Source organism: Platalea leucorodia, assembly GCF_965183815.1.
Source record: "Platalea leucorodia genome assembly, chromosome: 1".
NCBI lineage: Eukaryota > Metazoa > Chordata > Aves > Pelecaniformes > Threskiornithidae > Platalea > Platalea leucorodia.
The window spans coordinates 24,249,368-24,271,376 of record NC_138823.1 but is presented as its reverse complement, the minus strand read 5'-3'; the positions used below and the strand labels follow the sequence as shown (position 1 = coordinate 24,271,376).

At 35.4% G+C, this 22,009-nt stretch overlaps 1 protein-coding gene across 14 annotated transcripts in view; it reads left to right on the top strand.

Annotated features, from left to right (window-relative positions):
- VPS13B (vacuolar protein sorting 13 homolog B) overlaps positions 1-22,009 on the top strand; it is a 485,731-nt gene that overhangs the window by 297,188 nt on the left and 166,534 nt on the right. For all 14 annotated transcript variants that reach the window (XM_082316760.1, XM_082316766.1, XM_082316768.1 and 11 more), the window contains one exon: positions 18,863-19,066. In XM_082316760.1, the coding sequence (XP_082172886.1) occupies positions 18,863-19,066 (204 nt within the window). The remainder of the gene's footprint in view (positions 1-18,862; positions 19,067-22,009) is intronic.

The window sequence follows — 22,009 nt, the reverse complement described above, 5'->3', positions numbered from 1 at the left end:
TAACAAGATTCACTCTACATTTAATTCAGATATGCGATCTTTTTTTTCATTTAATAATCTTTAGCTTTATTAATTGCTGAACTGAGGTTTAAATCAAAATATTCATATAAAATAGCGAGTTTTAAATATTGTCCTTTGCTTGAACTTGAACCCATTGTACTTGAACCCATGCTTTTTTTAGTATAAGGACCTTAGCAAAGTCATCTTTATCTTCCATAAGAATCCTATACCTCTCTCTGGAATAGTGCTTGGAAGCAAAGTCTTCTCCTGCTTTACATTTCTCTCTTCTTCTATCTTTAGTAAAGAGGCAAAAAAAAAGTCTACTTAGACCTTTCGCCCAGTAAAATATTCATATATATGGATAGCATTACATGGAAACACCACTCCTAATTAACATTGGCATGTTTGAGGCTATTGCAGCAGTTATTAATTTAAAACCCTCAGTGGAAACTAATTGTAAAATAACAGCTGGAAGTGCCCATTTAGTTTCAGAAATGTAGCTTGTTAATTATCTAATACCAAAAGCTATTCAAAGCTAAATTTATATTTGGAATTCAACTTTTAAAATGTTCGGCTTTAACTATCAATTGTATTTTTACTTGAAATTTCTTTAATTGTGATTTTTACTGGAATCCGCAATAATATGTAACTAATTTGCCTAAATACATATATTTAAAATACATTTCCTTATAATGTGATCATCAAAATAAAATAAATTTCATAATAAGAAAAGCATTTCTACAACTTTATTTTTCACTTTAATTCATCAGTTTAATCACTGTGTGCTCGATACACATACCCACTTTACATTTTTTCTTTTACTTAGTAGCACTGAATTTTTTATCTGATCCTTAGAATAATTTTTAGTTTCTTTGTGCAGGTCCTCATAGAAAGCAAATTGAAATATGCTTTATAGAAACATTCTTATCAAAGAGCACTGCCATTATTGTGTCATTTAAGCATCCATTTGTTGTTAATCAGGGAAGCTCTTTTGGAAACCTTATTAAATATGTCAGGAAAAAAAACCTGTCAAGTAAATGTCAATAAAGAATCAATTCAAAGGAATAAGCAATTCATTCAAACAGAGTAAACGTGAAATCTGTAAAATTGTTGAAGTTATTTTTTGAAGTCTCCTAGTAACTCTCAAACAATGCGTGTATTAAAAAAAAAAAAAAAATTAGTGTTAAAAGTAACATTCCTCCTCGATGATTTATTGTTACTTTCAATTTTGTTTTGAGAACTTAATATGCATTCTGTCTGCAAGGTTCCCTTCCTTTCAGTTGGGCGTGCTGCTTCTGACTTGGCTGAGGTATTTGCACAAATGTGTTCTTCACCCTAGCAGCATCCCAGCCCTCCGTGAGGAGGAGGGGGGAGGAGGAATGAAATTAATTTTGTGGAGATTCAGAGAGATGTGTTTATGTGTGCCCAATAGTTCTGCTCAAGAGGCAGGCTGAGATTTCAAAGAGCATCTTTGTAGATCTCTCAAATTCATTCAAGTTTGACCTGGAAGATCATGGGAACTTGCTCACATGTTTGGGAAGGACTCCAGGGACGAGGCATGGTGAGGAGAACCACTCTGAGCTTGGGCACCTTCTGGACGTGCCCATTCTTCAGCAGTGCATTGCCCTGGAGTGGTCTCCCCTGGCCTCGTGTACCAGTTCCAGATCAACGCCTGGCTAGCTATGACTGGCTTGTACACACACTTCAGCAGGCAAATACGATGATAACAACCTCATGCTCCATGTTCAAGTCTTGTTTTGGCTGTTTGCCTCACTGTAGTCCATTTGCGAAGCGGTGAAGGAGTTGCAGTAGAGTGAAGATCTCGGTCTCAGTGCTTAGGGCAACTGCATTTAGTTTTTCTGGTAAAGCTTTTGAGTTTACGGTGTGGTTATGATTGTTTCATTATTCAGGTATAGCTCATTCTCACTAACACCTGTGTGCGATTTAGAACTAAATTGGGAATAGGTTTTCAGGCTTCCTTTAAACTGGCCTGTGGGTTCAGGTCGTGAAATTCTCAGGTCAGACAGTTTAGCTGTCAACTTGGGAGACAAGCATGAGAAGCATCTCTTCAAAAAAGGAGTCTACGAAGTGTTTGATACCATATTTTATATAATTTATTGTAGCATGTACTCCGTTTCTTTGGCTATTTAATCAAGATGCCATCATTTAACAGCTTAAGGTCAGAAGTAAATAGCAGTTGTAAAGTAAAACTTTCACAAGGGCATTGCTTTCTCTGTTGTGCCAGTGCGCTACACTTTGTTCTATAAAAAGGTTTCTCAGCTGTGGGTAATCTTAACTACAGTATGTTCTGCAAAGTCAAGGCTAAGTTAAAGATACACAGCAGCCTGAACTCAGTGTTTCCTTGGTCTTCTGATATTTCTTGCTGTCTCAAATACTGTTTTAACACAGTTAATTAGTATTTGCTGTGTGGTATATGTGGAGCTTGACACATGAGGTTCATACAACTTCAGTTTTGAAATCTGTACTGTGTTTATGGTGACTGAGTGAAGGAGAGATTAGGATTTCCTTTGTTTGTACTGGTTTGAGGTGTTGTTTAGCATAGTGTTTTTCCATTTCCTTTTTTTCCAAAAAAACTGCAAGTCTGCTGCGATGAAGCCTATTATGGTGAAGCCAATCAAAATAAAATCAAACAAATCATACAAAAAATGTTTGAGTTTTGGTTAGTTTTAATCCTTTTAAACTTTTAATTATGTTTTATAATTATTTTATATACTGAAATGCTCAATGTTTTGAACTACTTGCCTTGATACTTCCTAATCTTTAGATGATAAATAAGTTGTTATGCATAGTTTTTGGTTTTGTTGTTTTGTTGGTGTTTTTGGTTTTGTTTTTTTTTAATGGAGACCTTAAGGTTATTGCAGTTCTTGTTGTCTTCTTCCTAGGAAGAGTCATTTCTTCTCCTTTTTGTTTCATAACCTTTTGCACATTTTAAATGAACCCCTCAGAAATCTCATGTCTCTGTTTCTCCTCAGCCAGCACTGAAACACACCTCCTTCACTGAACTCAGGTTGTGTAACTATTTGCTTCCCTTAACTCTAATAATGGCCCTTCCTCCCATTGGAAAATATTTTTCAAACTGTTAATTCTTCCCCAAATTAATTCTTCATTTACTATGGTGGAGAGAAAACATGTCGGGTGTTTGAAGAGCTCTTTGAGTAGGGAAGTCTCTCACCCTGCCACTAAAGCAAGTGATGCGCAGAGTAGCCATGCCCAGTGAAGGGGCTAGGGGAGTGAAGCATGGCCCTGGGCTTCCTTGGGGCAGCCCAGAGTAGGGTGGATGTAATGTTGATTTTTAATGCTACTTTAGCCGTGATCGTCTTTGGACAATGAGTTTTGTGCCCACCAAGGTTGCAAATCTAAACTTGAGCTGTTCTAAGACTTACTTCTCCTTGCAGCTCCATGATGTTGCTGGTTGTACTCGTGTATAGTGAGCTGGCTGAGGGAGCTGAAGGAGCTAAAAAAATCTGGGGGGCATCAGGCAATTTTTTTCTGTCAGATCATTGCCCTGAGCCTATTTATTATACAGGCACACAAGGATTAGCCTTAGCAAAAAAGTAGTATTGCAGCAACCTGGGCTAGGATCAGCTTAATCTGCCATCATGCTTCAGGCTTTTGAAAAAGAGCATAGAATCTGACACTATGAACTAAGAATTTTAATAAAATTCTCAGAATCAGCATTAACATTATTAAACATACTGTAACAGTTTAAAAAGATAAACAAAAAAAGGCACAGAGGCAAAGAAAAAAGACATTATATACCATTTAAAAATCCCAGAATACCTTTCACGGTTTACATACTCAGCAACTTGAATGCAATGAAAAATTTTGCAGATAAGCTGTAAAACTGGAAAATAAAAGGAAATCTGAAAGCTAGAGTTATTTTTTATGTGAGTTGTGTTGTATGTTTTATGTTATAAAGCAACATTATTGAAGTTTTTACATTTCTTTTCTTCTTTCAAGTTACCTCCCTTTAATCTTTCTTTTTCTCTAACCAAGTAGCTTTATATTTTGCCTGTTGTTGTAAAATACTGGGGGGAATAAGGAGAGGTGTTCGGCTTTCTGTTAATGTGGGAGAAAATAACTAGTTGGTCCTTGGGAATTAATGCCATTTTAAGAGTTGGAGTGGTCCCCCTATACAAGTTACTTAAGTGAAGTTCAGTTACTTCACACGGACTCCTTACAATTTCTTCCTTGGGTTTCCTTTTTTGATTCTTGAAGTATATGATTGAATCCACATATCAAGGTTACTTTTCTGTCTTATATAATGAAAATTAACATCCAAAAGTCTTGACTCTGATAAACAATTTATTCTAAAATAATTCAGGAAAGCTTTTAAAAACTTATTATTCTATTACAGTTTTCTTCTCAACTGTTTGTGGGTAAATATAATTTCCATCAGATTTGGTTTCAAGAAATGTTTTTTTTGTTGGAAAGTATTTTCCAGTGATACGTAAAGCAGACTTTTTTCTTTGTAGTATTTTTAATTATAACAGGATCTCAAGTTAAATGTAATGCAAGTTGTGTGCTTCTGTTACTGGGAAAACCATATCCCATTTGTAATGAGACATTTGTTAACTTCTGTATACAGATTGTGGTTCATTGCATAAATATTTGTGGGTTCTCTGATGTCCCTCACAGGGTTTTATCTATGACAAATTCATACCACAGTTCTTAAACTATGCTTTGGATAGAAGATTTCTTTCTTTTGCAAAACCATTTGCCAATGTCTTTCTTTTCCATTTAACATTTTTAAGTATTCCTACTTTGGTTTTCGATTATTTAACAAAAAGGATTATCAGAAATATACAGAATGATTACATGTTATTTGAGCATATTTCTCTATGGGATACTATTCAAAGCTCCCTTGACAAAATTAAATCCTTATTACTGTTACCCTGAACAACTCAAATTGTAAAGCAAGTATGGTTCCTCGCCCTTATTGATTTTCCGAGATAGCTTAGTGCTCAACCGCCTTAAGTACAGTCAAAAGTCATGCTTAATGTTTCTTATGTTTAAGCTCTTACTGTGCATACTACTTTTTCTCCCATTATTGCTATTAAACCTGATTATGCTGCAGTAAAAAACAGATTTAAAAGTTATATACAGTGGGCTTGTTGCATTTCAGAAGCTATTCTTTTTTTTTTTTTAGGAATGGTTCATATTCTTATGGGGTTTATTAGTTGTAGGACACAAAGATAAATGTAGCATTCTTTAGCCTCTCAAAACGTTTTTCATGCCCTCTGATGCTTTTGGTTGTTAGGGTTTTTTTGTTTTTTTTTTTTTTTCTGCGAGAAGGCAATGGCTAACACTGGTATGTTAATGGCTAACACAAGTGCATGTTGAGAGTAATAAAATACAGAGATAGTATCAGGCATCTTCATTGAGTTCAATGTCAATGATTGGCATCAATCACAGATACTCCGTTTTTCTGGCATGATAGTGTGTGTTCTCCAGCAATAAAAAAATAAACAGGTGTGGAAGTGATACAAATAGAACGTAGGAGTATCTATACATAGATATATCCTGTACTTGCAGGATAGGAACAGGACCGATTTGAACTCTTCCTCATTACCAAAGTTATTTAACTATTGAATAGTATTATTTAATCTTTGTATGTGACAGTGTTTCAAGGAACAAGAAAAAATTGCCGATTAGCAAATCCAGCTGCAAAGCAAATCTGAAACTTTTCTGTTTCCCAGTTTAAGGCTGGATGTGTATATATGTGTGTATGTATATTCAAGAAAAATACAGAGGAATGCAGTTCTCTGGTATGTGTTGGTTTAGACTCTCTTTCGATACACTTTATTCTTCAGACAGCTTGCAATTGTTGATTTTCCATGTTCTTGGCATAATAAAAAAATGCCTGAGATATTATGTAACTGCAAGTGTTGTAGAAGTTGCTTTTTAAAAATAATTTTAAAAATCTACATATTGTATTCTTCACACATTGCAGCTCATAAGAAATTTAAGCAACTGTATTTACTAAACTGGACTCAAACTAACTACAGATGATAGAATTTGCCATTTCCCAAATGGGCAAGTGTGGTGAGCTGGGTATTTGTGTGTGTGTTTGTATCTGTGTAGTGTCCTTGCTTTTTTTTTTTTTTTTTTTTTTCCTCCAGGCAGAAAGTAAAACTCTCTCTATAACCACCACCATTTATATGTTTTGGGTGCCTCGTGGAGTCAGTTGAACTACCTGACATTGGCATCTGTAGACTTCATGGTCAATGTTGTGAATACACAGGGATATTTTGAGTAGATAAGGATGCCTCTTGCCTGATATTGCCCTGTAAGTGGAGCTTACTTAAAACCTCCATTAAAAAAACATCTCTAACAAGCTTTGTGTACATGCATTAAAGTAGACTTTAACCGATTTAGTGTGAAGGCTTTGTATTTGATATTTACAAAAGCAATGGTGTATTCTGTGGCTTCCTATGGCAGGATGTAGGTTTCTAAGAATATGTTGTCTACTGCTGCCAAAAGCTACCTCAGCAACAGTTTATAATGAATGAGTATCCTCTTGAGTTCGGGCTCTGCTTGTTTTTGTCATGTCCTTTACCTGTTCTCTCTGGTTCTTTAAGACTTTTATATATTTTATGCTTTTGTCCTAAAGATGAGTTTTGAGGTCAGTTTCCTAATAGGTTTAATTTGTTTTGTTTTTCATCTTTCAAAGCATATTCTAGATATGCTAAAAAGCCTTTACATAAATAGCCCTTTTAAAGTGGGGCATCTGTGCTCATGTAAAAGTTTACTTACAAAAAGTTCAATATATTGGTATCAGTTTAAGATTTGGTAGTAGTATGCTTTTAAAACAAAAGCTACCAATTTATTTTTCATCATAGAAGAAAAAAAAGCTACAATCACTTCAATTTGAAATATCTATTTGTAAATTTAGGTTACAGTAATTGTATTTAATATCATGGAGGAATTAGTGGGTTTAAAATTGACTGTAAGAATGGGACGCAAAATGTGTGGCTTATACTCATAGCTTTGTTACGGATTTTAAGGTGAGAATCTATGTATCAGAATTTCATTTGTAAACTGACCTTTCGAGCAGATTTCCCTTGAGGTTTTGCTGCATCCTTCCACATCTTCTGGATGTTTTACTAAACTGATTGAAGATGTTTGGAAAAAAATTAGTCCTTTCAGTGATGTGCAAAATACTTCTCAATAGCTTTAGTCTCTTGTTTCTTTTAGAAAACCTTTCTAGGTTTCTCCATGGAAGTTTACACCCTTTGTCAAAGTTGTTAGCTGTTGAAAACTTTCTCTAATGGTTGTAAGTCAAGGAGAATGTGCTTGACATTTAGGTGTCATTCCGTTAGTCATACTTTGAGAAAGAATACAAATGAAATAGTAAAGAGGAGATGAAGTCTCTAGTAATAACATACCTAAAAGCTTTACCTTAAGTCCCTAAAAGAACTGGTGAAATACCGTCAGAAGGTATATCATAATCTCCACAATCCAAGTATGCTGTAGTGGAGCACTTCCTTCCTCTGCTTCAGTCCTCCTGCAAAGCCAGAACAAACTGAAAAATGCTGGTGGGGGAGTGGTTTGTTCAGGAGGATAATAGAAGAGATGGATGTTCAAAATCTTTTTTCTGAGAGGAAGAAAACCCTATAACAGATCTTAGCAAAGCTGGAAGGCTTTGCAGCTATGCTTTGTCTGGTTCTCAAGCAGTTGACAAGAAACCTATAAAAATCCAATAAGGAATAATGCAAGACAAGGGAGTTTGAGGGCACTCTGTACTTTGTTATGTTCAAGAAAAAATCTCTAAGCAAAGAAAGGAGAAAACTTACCAGATAAATTGCATTTTTTCCTGTGTTTTGATAATGCCACCTTTATTGTTAAAGTCCTAATATTTTATAAAAAGAAGACAGGAGAAACACCAGTTTGAACAATTGGCTTTCAGCTCTTCATTTCTTTAAGAATTAAAATGAGCATGCCTGCCTTTACACTAAACAAACTGGAAACACTTATTAGCATGTAGCTGATACTACATTTCCTCTGGAAAGAACTAAACATGAAAGTGCAAGAATCATTTTCTATATAACTGAGGTCTCGCCTGTTGGTTAGCTTCTGTCTGTGTAGCCAGAGTTTCTGCCCACAGGCATGTGAACTCAAAGCTGTCATTCACTCAGGGAACTAAAAGTGGTACAACCTTGATATTTTGTGGGCACTGATGGCTTTTCATTGACCTCTCTGAACTCAGGACTTATTCATTATATAGGACATAGCTGAAGAAAAGAAGTAAAATTGAATTTAAATCACAAAGGGAAAAGTTCAGACTTACAGGTACAAATATTCAAGATGCCCTCTCAGAAAAAATAATTTTAGGAAGGTATAATATCTTTTAAAAAAGAGGAACGACTGGGAAGAGTGGGAGTGCACCAAATTCCTTGCCTGAAAATACAATACAGTAGATGCAATTGTTATGCAGACATGCATCATGTCTGAAGAGGAGACTGTGGCAATTATAAAAAAAAGAATTGACATTCACATATGCATCAATATCTTGAGAAACCAGTTGATTTGCAACCTAAATTAGGAGGAAAATGGGAAAAGAATGAATGTCTGTAAAATTACTGTTTTGTCATGAAAAAAATTCTACATTCAGGCAAATCTGGATTTCTCAAGTAGGCTAATTGTGTTTTCAACAGGAAATTTATAAGCTTCTCAATCGGGTAATCAAACAGTCACTTGCTTTTTGCTATGTTTAGGTGATTTTTACTTCCTTTTCTGAAGTCGTCTTGACATCTCTTAATTTTCCACGTTCCACTGCAAAAGGATCACTTCAACAGTCTGAGCTTGCCCCTATGTTCGGGATTAAAGGGCCATCTTTCCATCCAGCCTGTCTTGGTACATTCCTGAGGCAACTTGAACCTTACTTTTGATGCTAGTAAATCTAGGTAAATCTAAATGTTAGGATCATAAAATATGTATTTATTGCATTTCAGAATGGAGAAGCGAGAACCAGTCTGGTTTCAACAGACTAGCAGTGGCTAACTGGCTGCAGTTTCATAACCTGTGAGCTGGGGGAGGTCTGGTTGAGCCTAAGTATTTTACTATCTTCCAATAACTTTTGTGTCTGAAACTATTTCCTTGTGTTTCTGCTGAATTCCAAATTTTCTAATGCGATCCAAAGGCATACTGTAGGTAAGTTGACCTTACTGCTCTCTACAACTACCTGAAAGGAGGTTGTAGCGAGGCTGGGGTTGGTCTCTTCTCCCTAGTAATGAGTGATAGAATGAGAGGAAACGGCCTCAAGCTGCGCCAGGGGAGATTTAGGTTAGATATTAGGAAAAACTTCTTCACTGAGAGGGTGGTCAAGCATTGGAACAGGCTGCCCAGGGAAGTGGTTGAGTCTCCATCCCTGGAGGTATTTAAAGAACAGATAGATACGGTGTTCGAGGACATGGTATAGATGGACTTGGCAGTGATAGGTTAATGGTTGGACTCGATGATCTTAAGGGTCTTTTCCAACCTTTACGATTCTATGATTCTAAGTCATGTAAGAGAATATTCAATAAAAAAGTAGCATGCCTTAATCATATCATTATAGCCTTAAAACACACAGCAAAAGTAAAGATTCAAGTACTCCCATACAGCTCGTACTGTGTATGAAAGGTGCCATTCTTTGTGTTTTGCAGCGAATGATTCATGTGGGATGATCAGATTTGTATAGATGGCTCTGGTTTCTTCTACACCTGACTAGAAGAAGCTTGAAACTATACTGCTTCTGATCATAATCATTTATTTTCTTTCAGTATGCACAAGATAAATTTTAATTCTCTTGGGAAATGTGAAATACACATTATTCAATATATCTCTTCTTTTGATATGATTGTAAATAATTTCTGCCTTTTGCAGTCCTGAGAATAAATTAAGAAATTTGTTTGCATGTTTTTTGTTTCTTTTTTTCCCCCTTCTTCAAACATGTATTTAGAAGTAAACTCTCCTTCAATATGTCTTCTTAGGCATAGATTCATATTGAATTTGGAAGTGTCATTAGCAATAGTTTAATGGGGTTTTGAGGAATACAAAATACTGGTTTTAACATGAAAGGTAATATATTTCATAATGGAATATGGAATGAGTTTTCTACTAGGACAGTTTCCCAGTGATATTTAAATGGAAAAAGCAGTGCAAGGACTTCAGAAAAGAAAAATTAAAGGAGGTAATTTTTAAGACTTTGTTATTGACATATTTTACAGTATCATATACAGTATTTTAAAAATAGTTCCAGCTTGCTATTATGAATACAATGATTCTGCAAAAAGAAAATACAAGTGGCATCTTGAGAAACTAATTTAATCAGTGCCAAAGATAAATGTGACTTGACTTGCAAAGTTAAATATTCGTGTTATAGAGTGGTTTCTTGTTGTATTATCTATGCTGTAAACATCATCTATTACAATATACACGTGCTGAAAATATGCATTACTACACATTGTTTAATATAAAGGAAAAACTAGTATGTATTTATTTCTAACGTTCTGTACTACTTTGTATAGAATTTGATTGATGTCCAGGTATGAGTTCGATATACTGACACAACAGTGAAAAGAAATCCCGTCCCATGTCAGCTTATCAAACACACTGTGGACAGTATGTCTTCCAGGTTGTACCATTGTACCAGGTAGTACCGCACCACTTAAAGAAATTCCATGCATGAAATATGAAGACTCTGTTCAGTGAAACTCAACCTCAGTATTTCCAGGTGAATTTATAGAACATCTGAAAAGACTGAGGTATTGTACCACTAAACTAGGTGAATCAACTAAAACGGAATGAAGTACGCAATGAAAGCAATGGGAAAATGACAAGATTATTTACCTTAGCTATGGGGTAAACCAAGTACACATGAAATACTTGAAAAATCAAAACTAAAGATCCTTTTACTGCCAAACAGCATTAAGTTTTGAGATCAATTCTTTCTACCATGAAACAAAAGCACAAAAGTCTTTGGGTTATATTGTGTTTTGGCTTTTTTGCTAACCCCCACCCCAGACTTCCATTCCACCCACTTAAACTCTTCAAGCTCTCTCCTCACTGACTCTATTTAGAGAAACTCTATTCCACTTGTTTTTTCTAGAAACATTTGGCATCCAAAAATATCATACAGACCTTCCTTTGGAATTGTGCATACTTACCATTTATACAGTCTGTCAACTGTATATTTATACTATGCTCCCTGAATTTTGGTGAATGCTTCAAAACTATAACAAGATCCCTCAAACTGTCTAAATATCAAACAGTATAAAAATGAAAAACTGATCTTCAAAAGTGCAGACTTGTTCATGCTGTTATTTTTGCTGAGCAATTTAAACAATAAAATTACACAAGTAATTAAACAGATGACATCTAAATGCACAGCTGCAAACTTCAGCTTTGTTTTGTTTTATGCCTTTTTTTTTTTGAGAGAGAGAGACACTGAAATTACTTTATAGTTTACCATACCATACCTTATCGTCGTAGGATCATTCATACTGTGTTCCAGATAAAATTCTAGGAGACAACTGCACTGTAGAAGTTCGTCAGCTTCTTTTCAGCCAATTACTGTACCAGAGCCTTTGGAACCAGGGGCTACTTTTAAACGTCTGGTCACCTCACAGGATATGTAGAGCATTTCCTACCCGTAGGACTAGAGGAAGGAAGCGCAGGGCCAAAATGTTTGATGTGTGATCTACTGTAATTCCTTTCATGTGTTTAGTAGCTTTTATATGATCAATGCACTGCTACCAATCCCTGACCTTGCTGTGGTCCAGTTGACTAAGATCTGACCTTCCTAAATGGATAGCAAATGGAATTATAGTAGCACCCACCTGGCACCACCACTGTAATTAATGGGCGTGAGGGGGTGTGGTTATTTTTTCCTCTGAATATGTACCTACTGGGTTTCAAAATAAAAATATTTAAGTAGTTATATAAATAGTATACATAAATAGTATCGTGATAAAAAATTGCAGCAGTTAATTTTTATATTTTTATGTGTTTGCATTCTTATAGCACTGTATATCTGATGATCTCAAAATGTTTTCTGTGCAATTTATTAATTATATTCACAACATCATTGTGGCATTATGCCCACAATATATATCAGTAAACTGTTGAAGAGGTTAATTTTGTTGCTTAGAGTCACATAAGTGAGTTTAGAGAGACTAGGAATGAAATCTGCCTCTCCTATTTTCCTTTGCTATGTTCTAGCCTTGCAGAGAGAGAAACATGTCCTGCAGGCCCGCAGGAGGCCTGCCCAAGCAGTCTCCCTAGTCCCAGACCTTCTTGTGCACAATGTATGAAGACCTGGCAGACGTAACTCTTCTACATGTCCATGCGTCCAGTTAGGTTTGTCCTCAAGCTCTGACCGAGACAGCATCTTCTATTCCTTTTGAGAGAGTATCAGCCACACGTGCAAAATAAGCACCAACCATTGGATTCAGTTCTCCAGATTTCTTCTTCTATATGTTCAAAACCAAATCTCTTTTCTCTTGCATTATGATAGCTCAGTGGAAATCAGTCCTTTTTAAAACAGTTTTGGAGGAAAGTAAACATCTGTATGACTCAATAGTTGCAATTGATGAAACTGGTCAAGTAAAGGACACAAAGTAGTTAGCCAAAGGAAAAGTGATTATGATTTTACAGTCTTTCATCTCTGAGCAGTTTGTTTAAGAACAGAGATTTTTGACTGTGGTGTCCATTTTTAAGAAAAAGCTTACAAAGTAATTGCAAGGGAAGACCTATCTACTTCAACTTGGCAAGAAAAAGCTGTACTGAAAAGCATTAGTAAAAAGAAAATAGCATATTTTGGTAAGATTTTTTTTGAAAAAAGTTAAGTAGTTTGATTATTACTATTATTATTTTCTCTAGGAGAGTTATTGCTGCACAACTGGGAAATTCTAGAAGCGAGAGAAGGGATAAGTCTGTGTTTCTGTCTATCCCATCTACATTTGTTTCAAATATGACTGACAAATACCTAGCTTGGAGATATTTAAGAGAAACAGTTGTAGGTAGAGTAGTGTGATAGCTTTGCCGAAGATCTTTAATACCTTCTCTTAATGTCCTTCTCTGTTTTCCAGGAACCGAGATCTTCATAGTAGTAGATTCTGTGCTGTGCTTGAAGTGTCCAGAAGCTCAGAGTGTCTTGAAATAGCAGTAGATCAAACTTCTTTTCAAGGCTGAATTTTCTAAACATGTATCCAACATGTCCTTATGTATTTCAGACTCTGACACTGAGGAGACTAAAAGACATGTAATGACACTCAGCTAAATCTTAGTACTCTTTTATTTGATGATCTGTTCTGGCTGATTGTGAGGTAGATGATTTGTTCTGTACATCCAATTGTCTTTTTTTCCACCAGGCACTTTGACATTCCTGTTTTGAGTGATGTCTTAGCACACACTAATCCATCATTGAATTATCTTTTTTTTTTTTTTATGACTTTAAAGTACCGAGTTCCATAATTTCCACAATATGCTTATCCTTGTATTACCTAAAGATCTTTATAGCTACTTGATGTGTCATCCTCTTCTTTAGCTTTTTTACACTTATACCAGTTCCTCTCTTTGCCATGATACTCATCTATAGGTATACAGAACGAAAATGGAAGCAGTGCCTAAGATATGCAAGTCAGACATTTATCCAACATTAGTTTAAAATAGAGGAAAATTACCCATTATACTTGTACTTTTGCTTCACTATATCAATTGTTTGAAGCAGTCTAGCACAATCAAAGACATTTTTAAATTTTTGTATATGTTTCAGTCACTGCTTGTCTTTTTTTTCCAGCATACTAATTGCACAAGTAATCTACCTCTAAGTTGATTTATGTCTATTCACAAAAGCTATAAACACTGCACATCATTACAGAGTTAGAAGTATGACCGTTGATGACTGCAAAACGTATTCAGTTAGCATTCAATTAATAACTTCTTCTCTGTTAGTAATGTGATGTATTTGCCCATTATGTAAATGTTTAGAAGTGGTCGGTCGGTCATTTTTACTTTGCTTATGGAGCTAGCACTTATGTTTTCTTTTTATAAGGGTCTTCCACATCTGAAGATGAACCCAGGTACCTTGACCACTTTGACTTATAGGACACCTGACATGCAGTGTCTTCTGTAGATAATGCTAATGTATCTGGCTGTACAGAATGCAACACGAGCTAATCAGGGGGAAGGTAGTTTTCATTGTTAAACAGATTCCTGTAAAGATTAAATGTAATGTTAAAATGAAAAGTGAAGTGAGTAGAGACATATGAACAAAATAGTATCGCTTGCTAATCAGTAAAGCATTAAACAAAGGAGCCTTAGTGTACTCAGTTTATATTTGTATTTAATAAAAATTTGCTGGTATCCAATCCAGAGTATGCTGCCAGCAAGTGTGGAGATGGGGCAGTAGCTGAGTTCTTCTGAGGCTGAGCTGGAGAGGGAAGAAGGAGCAGCTGCCAGCAAAGCCACTCATATGTGGCATACTTCTGGGGAAAAGAGGCAGAAATGGTGAGAACTGGAGTTTACTGCTGACAGCATTTGAGAGCCTGCTCTATTGACCCAGACTAAAATAAACTGTTTCCAACATCCCAGCAGTCATAAAGCACTATGTTTGTTAAACTATGAACAGGTCTCCCTATGGACAGATGGCAGGGTGGGGAGGCAAAGCTGAGGCTACGCTTTGGGAAAGATATGGAGCTCGCTCAGTATGGTAGAATGTGTACCCAGGATCACGTACAAAATTTTAGAAATTTATCAGGACCTTCCCTTCTTGCCTAAGGATGTCTCCTCCTCTCTTCTTGCAATAATAGAATTTTCTTATCTGCTGCATTTGTTTAATTTCAGCATTAGTGCCCTGATGCCATCTGTCTTCTCCCTCCTGTCCACTCCTGTGCCCTCCTTTTTTCCTCCTTAACTTCTCATTCTTCTTTCGGTCTTCCTCACAAATGTTTATTTTTAATCTCTCCAAACTTAGGCAAATCCAAATCTTCCATCATGAACTGTCATGCTACAGGGTTTATTTTATTCCTGTTCTAAGATCATGTCTACACATGTTCTGTGACATTGGGGAGGTTCTGTTTCACTCCCCGTGGCTCACGCGTTAGCTGCTTTGCCTGTGACAAAGAGGCATCTACTTGCTATAATTTAAAAAAAAAAAAAAAAGGAAAGCTGATTCCTGTTTGGGGTTTTACTGATAGAAGCTCAGCATTTTCAAAGGCCAGTATTGTATTCATAGATGTTCTAGGTTTACCACATTTTTGTTCTGTGTCCTTCTTAACATCTATGGCATCTCACTCCACATGGAACTGTGGTCCGTTTGCTTCCCTGAGAAACAGTTGTTTCAATTTCCCCTGTTTGGTATAACACATTTGATGGCCTTGTCGAGGAGAATAAGTTAGGAAACTTTATTGAATTGAATTGGGAAAAAGGCAGTTAAGGAGCATTAGGTCAGTGATGAATACTGCTGTGACTTCTACACTAGTTCAGTCATGCCTCATTCACAGGTGATGGGCTTTCAGACTACGTTTGGACTGGGACTCCACAAGCTTGAGCAGAAGAGGAAGGGGTCCTTTTGCATAGCATCTGTATCCAGGTCTAGCAAGGTGCCACTGGTTTTACCCCTATAAAGCAGAGGGTATACATTGACTCAAGCTTACTGTCTGTTTCCCTTTTAAATTAGAATAGGAAGAATATTTTACCACCAGACAAAACCTTTAATAATTGAAATTTGGATTGATAGGTTTGTCACCTCTGTACCTGGAAGCAGAAACCAGTGCACACAGAGATCTAGTAAGCGCTAACAAAAATTAGCTGTTGTGTGTGAAGTCTGTGAATATTTCTAAATCGTTACATAACGTATAGTCTTTAAATGCCATTTTCCTGGCTTGTTTAGCTTTTTGTAGGTCTCAGATGAGCTATAAGTGAATACATTTAACTTCTTTACAGTGGGTCTCAGAATTATGCCTATTCAGCAGCATGTAGTAACTGGTTCAACATGAGCTGTTTCTTATATAAACATACAAAAAGCCTGACCCAGACTAAATCAATTTAAAAAAAGAAAAGCATTAAAGCTGTGTTTCCTGTGACATGCTTATGGTCATCTTTGGTTGCTTATGATCTTACTGTATTGTTGACCAACTGTTTCATTCTACACCACCTGCTGAAAGGTTCAGATGGGATAGTGAAGTTGTTTTCAGAAGGGGGAACCAATTAAAATGATAACCCCTACGGTACATTTCGGCTGGTAAAACAGTGTTTATGCTGGGGGTAGAGAACTCGTGAATTTGGCTTACTCTGTTTCCCCGATTTTATTTGCTACAAGGATTTCGAAAGCTGCAGAATCAAAAAGGCTGCAGAGTTCATACATAGCATCTATGCTTAAGATTAGGCCAATTCTACTATGGTTTAACTTATTCTCATCCTTCTAGGAGGTATACAACTAATAAATTGGGGACGTACTGAGGAAATTAGTTGATATGGAAAACCAGAAATGAGTGCTTATGTAAATGCCTGGAGGTATATAATTTATTTGGGAAAAGGCTATATTTTGATGCTTGTATAAAACTGGCAGGATGTACTTTCTGAAAGCAATAATCAGCTTAGTCAAAACATCAAGGCATTAATAACTACTCCTCGTATTTTACATGTATGTGTAAAAAATGTTTTTCTTGAAGTGGGTAATCTATAGAAACACAATTTGCTTGTATTTCAAAGGTGTATCTAAAGGATCAGAAGAAGAGTTTTGTATTATATATAGGAGATTATTAATAGTAGGAACAGAATGAAAATCCAGTTTTTATATCAGCATGAAAGTATTAGGCTGTGATATCCCAAAGTAGTACAAACATTATCCAGTCCTTGAGATTTTACAAAATTAATTGGATCAAATAAAAAAAGATCCAATGGGCAAATCTTATACCAGCAATGTAATGCACTAGCACCTTGTGTCTGAATAGGACCTCTGTGTATTTTGCTGCACCGAAAAAAGTGTGCCAAAGAGTGATTTCATTGGGGTTTATATTTAAATAAGTAAATTTATGAGGGGAAGAAAGCCATTGTCACAATGGGGAGTTTCAGATTGGCGCATGCAGCCACGTTTTGCTCTAGGAATTTGGTTCACAAGGTCATGGTTGTGCTGAATGAGCCTAAGGAATATAGTGCTAGGTGCAGCTTAACGCACATTCTCAAGCTGCTCATAAAAGAACGAATGAAAAATATTCTTTACTCTGAAGTACAGGAAAGAAGAATTCATTATGCAGGTGAAATTAGTATCATATTCTGTATTTTATATACTTAACCAGATTACATAAAATATGCAATTTGGTGCTTTATTTTCAGTAATATCCCACAAAACATATATTCTAATATTTACTTGCATTACACAAAGTATGTAAATAGACACTGGGTCATACAATAATCTACTGTGGGTTTTTTTGGAAAAAAACAAAAAAACACACACACAGAACTGCGTTCACATTGATGAAATAATGCCTAGAAAGAATAATAAAAGACACAGTTGTTGTGGTTAGATCTCTCTATGTGGAAAGTTGACAAACACATTCTTGAGTTTTAAGAAACCACATTTAATTTTGAAACACCACTACTGACATAACAGATTTTCAGTGTATTTCTGCTAAGCATTTAAGAAAGTTATAGGGCTACTGAACAATGCCATCACACTGCCTCACCAGGAATGACTTGATCAAAATGGCTTTCCTGCCATTCACATGCCTTTCTGGGTAGATATGAGTAATTACTTAATTTTCTTAATTGCTACCATACTCCATTGGTGAAAATGGCAATGCTATTAGCAGTTTCAACTGTGTTTGGATTTGGGCAGCATTGGGATTGCAGCTTCAACTCACATGTATGAAATCAGTAAAAATAGGCTACAATTTGACATGATCATAGATTCAAAGCAAAAAATTTAAGATCTCCTTGCTCCCTTTGCTGGCTTGTTTTGAAAAACAAAAGTGATAAGTTCAATTGTGCGTTTTTATTATAATATCAAGCTATATTGTTCCCGGTGTAGAAAGGGCAAGGTAATTTTTTTGGAAAATATACTAGTGCTTATTAGCAGAAGACAAATGGTAGTAGGAGACTCCTCTAATACTGATCACTGGTAAAACCAAATGGTCTTAGTAGCCTCCACTCATCCAATAGCTCTTGAATGTTTTGTTGAAGTTGAGTGTGGCTGTTTCCCAAGCTCAGCTCAAGATTGAAATATTTCGTAAAATCAAACGTAGTAGAATTTAGCAGAAGCCACAAGTAATGTGGTTCACTCAAAAATGCTTTTTTCTCACTTGTCAGAAGAATTTTAATAACAAAGCACTGTACTGAAATTCCATGTTTAAGAGATTGAATTGTTTTTCCATCATCTTGGAATGTTCTTTTTAATTTTTATTCTTTGATAAGTTTGAACAGTGGAACAATTGTCTCACAATAAAGTTGTTCGTAATACTGATACGTAGCTGTTCTTTTTGAGGACTTGAATGTGACATCCTTTATCTGTTCAGTAGATAGGAGTTAGCCCTGCTTCCCCAAAGGCTGCTCATATGGACCTAATTGAAAGTCCAGTGAAGTCAATGGATTGATTTCATATCAACTTCGGTGGATCTGGCTAAATTTTGGAATATATTTATTTTCATATCTCCCATTGAATTCCATAGGAAAGAGGCAGCTGGATACTTTTCAAGATCTGGACTTAAAATAATGCTTAGATGTAGTCAAGAATGGCAAAATCGATAAATAAATTTTCTTAATTTTGTATCTTAATGAGTATCTGATTGTTCTGATTTTGACCTTTGTTGCTGATTTTTTTTTCTTTCTTTTTTTTTTTTTTCCTTTGGCATTACAGGAGAGCACTGAATCTAGGAATACTTCGAGACCCTGGATCAGAGGTTGAAGACAGACAATATCAAATAGATCTTCAGTCTATAAACATTGGTACTGCTCATTGGAATCAGTTGAAACCAGAGAAGGAAAATGGAAAAGGAGGGGCTTTGACAGAGAGTGAAAGAAATTCTCAAAATCCAGCACTTGAATGGAACATGGCCAGTAGGTAGGAAGTTTTGTTTAACTTATTCTTTTCTAGAATTACATAGCACAAATGCTGCAGATATCATTTGCAGTATATCTGAATCAAATAATTCTGTATTGTTTTGCTTTACATTACAAGCATATTTCCATGGAGTTTTGGATTATATATTTGAGATGCATATTACTATTATTGTTACACTGTAGTTACTGTCTAGTTACTGTGTGCCTTTGGTTCCAGTATAAGCTCTTTTCTGAGTGGCTTACTGTATGTCCATAAAAATAACTCCAGGGCTCAGAGTTCAGCTTCTCAGTCTACAGGCAATGGGAGGTTTTGGTTTTTCTTCTTTTTTTTTTTTTTTTTCTTTCCTGTCCTTTTTTTTTTTTTAAACTTCCTTTGTTTGTATTTTTACAAAGCTTGAGTAAAACCAGCTTAGACATTTCTAAGTTAGAGGAGGATAAAGCAGAACATTTCCTATTGGTTCTGAACTGTTTTTTGCACTTCTGTAACTAAAACCAGATGAATTTTGAAAATGAGATATTTCAGCTGAGTCTCCCTTACTATGTACTGCATGATATGCACATGCAAAGTCCCACCCTCTAGTTTCTGTCTTTCTAGTAGAAAGATAAAGTGTGCGTACACTTGCATGGTATTTTAAATTTTAAAGTTTTCAAATATAAAATAGGAGGGTTTAATTGGTAATTTGTGAAAATTTGAAATTTTAATTTAGTTTTAATATACTTTTTTATACTTAAGAACTCATACAGATGGCTTAAAACTAAATTTTTATAGACTGTGTAGCAGTCAGCGTTCTCTTTTCAAAGTGACAGGAGTAAGGTGGGATAGCCAAGAGCAAGCTTTCAGAAGTCATTTTGTCGATTTAGACACATTTCTGCTAGAAGATGCCTGTTTGCCCACACATTTATTTATTTATTTCCATTTAAAAGTCCTTTATATCTAATTCATGCAAAAAACAATCCAATTTTTATGAAACGAGTGCATAATTTTATGGTTCCCAAGATAAGATTCCTATCTGAATTGAGGGATGAGTTCCTAAAAATGATAGAGAACAACAGGCAGAATCATAAGGAAAGACAAAAATTGAACTATTGCTGGTTTAACTTTCAAAAAAAGGGGAGATGAGAGGATGCCCAGAGATTTTTCTGAAAGCTGTGACAAAAGAAGCTACGTGAGGATGGGATGCAGACTGAGCTTTCTAGTTGGTGAATTGATTAAAGACCAAGAGAGCAAATAAGCTCACTTTGGAGGAGTGCATGCAGGAAAACGATGTGATCAAGAATAAATTCTCGTTTATCATTGAAAAATAGAGGGCAGGAAAAGCAGATCTAACCAAAATAATGATAAAACCAGAAGGAGTGACACGAGTACAGATGAAAATTTAAACACAGTATCTGTTCTTCATTTATCAGGTCACCTGTTTCTTTCCTGTCTTAATGATTTTTTTTTTTTTAAACTACTATAATTCCATAGACCGTTTTTCTTTTAAATCCTTAGCCTTGAAAAAATGTGTATGACTTTCTAGTTGGACCTTGATGTTGGGCAAGTTGCCCGTGAAGTTCTTTCTCGCAAAACAACGTAGGGCCACTGGCATTTCTTGAAAGATAAGATGACACTAATCTCCAAAGGACTTTGGGCCAATGTGCAAGTTAAGCTAGCAAAACCAGCCACTGAGGAATTGGCTTTCCTTTTCCTTCCCATTGGTGACTGAAATTATATTGCCAGCACACTTTGGTCTGAGCTTTAGGGTTATAGATTTGGAAAGGAAATTTGGTGGGATTCCTGAAAAGCTGTTAAGATAAGAATAAGGGAAGCAGCTATTACAGATAATCTGAGTTCTCTTTTTTTATAACTGCTTGGACATTCTTCTTTTCCTCAGCAGACTTCCAAAATAAAATTTTATTACAATGTGTTTGAGAAATAAGTATGTTTGTTTTGAAATTGCTTTTGAATGAATCTTCTACTTGGGTTTTAATTTAGATCAGTTGTAATTAAATACATTAGTTTTTCCTTTCTGGTATGCAAGACAGTATTTTAATTCCAGCTTGAATTTGTTTAAAGAGAAAGTTGGTATGAGTGTTTTCTTGTCCTTTTGGCTTAAAATTTTACACATTTACTACAGTTCTTTTTCAGGTTGTTTGCATTTTTGCTTTTTAGTTGGCAGTCAGTTTTGCTGCATCTGGGTTTATTTTATGATCTGTGGAAGTGGTGTGCTGAGAACTGGAAGAACCTGCATTGAACTCTGCCATCCGCTGAGTTATTTCCAGCATGCACCAAGAGGGTGGCTGCATGGTGTTTTACATGGTGCTTAGTGTTTTCAGGGTGAAGTTTATCTTAAGATTTCCTGCAACTACTACAGAAGCTTTATTCTCTGACCTATTTGTGATACTGTTTTCTTTTTTAATTCTTTAAGTTTCTTAGACATGTTTAACCTGGAACATAATGAATGATTTTTGCTGAGTTATTTTAGGGTTCATTTCTTTGTTTGGTTTTGATATACTTCTATTTGTTTTTACTTATTGTTTAGACCCAGTGTTCTCGTTTATTAGGTTCACTGGGTTTTAAGATTCTTTTTTGAGATTCATTTCCTCATTTTTTAATTCTTAGGTGCTGTATGGTGCGGTATAGAATCCAACCTATATCCAAGTATTTCATAACAGTTACTTTACAGAAAACTTCAGCATAGATACCAGCCATTAATTTTCCATTCCCATTTCTAAAAGCATTACTGTGGTTTTTTTTTAAATAAATTAAATACCTGTAAAAATTCTGAAATAGATTATATTGTAATTTAGTCTACTGGGTTGAAATTTGGTCTTGTTGTAAAAATTTGTATGAAAACCAAATCACTTTAAATATAGGATCTATGGATATCATACAAACAAATATTTGAAAGCTTTTGACATAATTTATCATTTAAATACTTTAACAGTCTTTACAGAGAAAGTA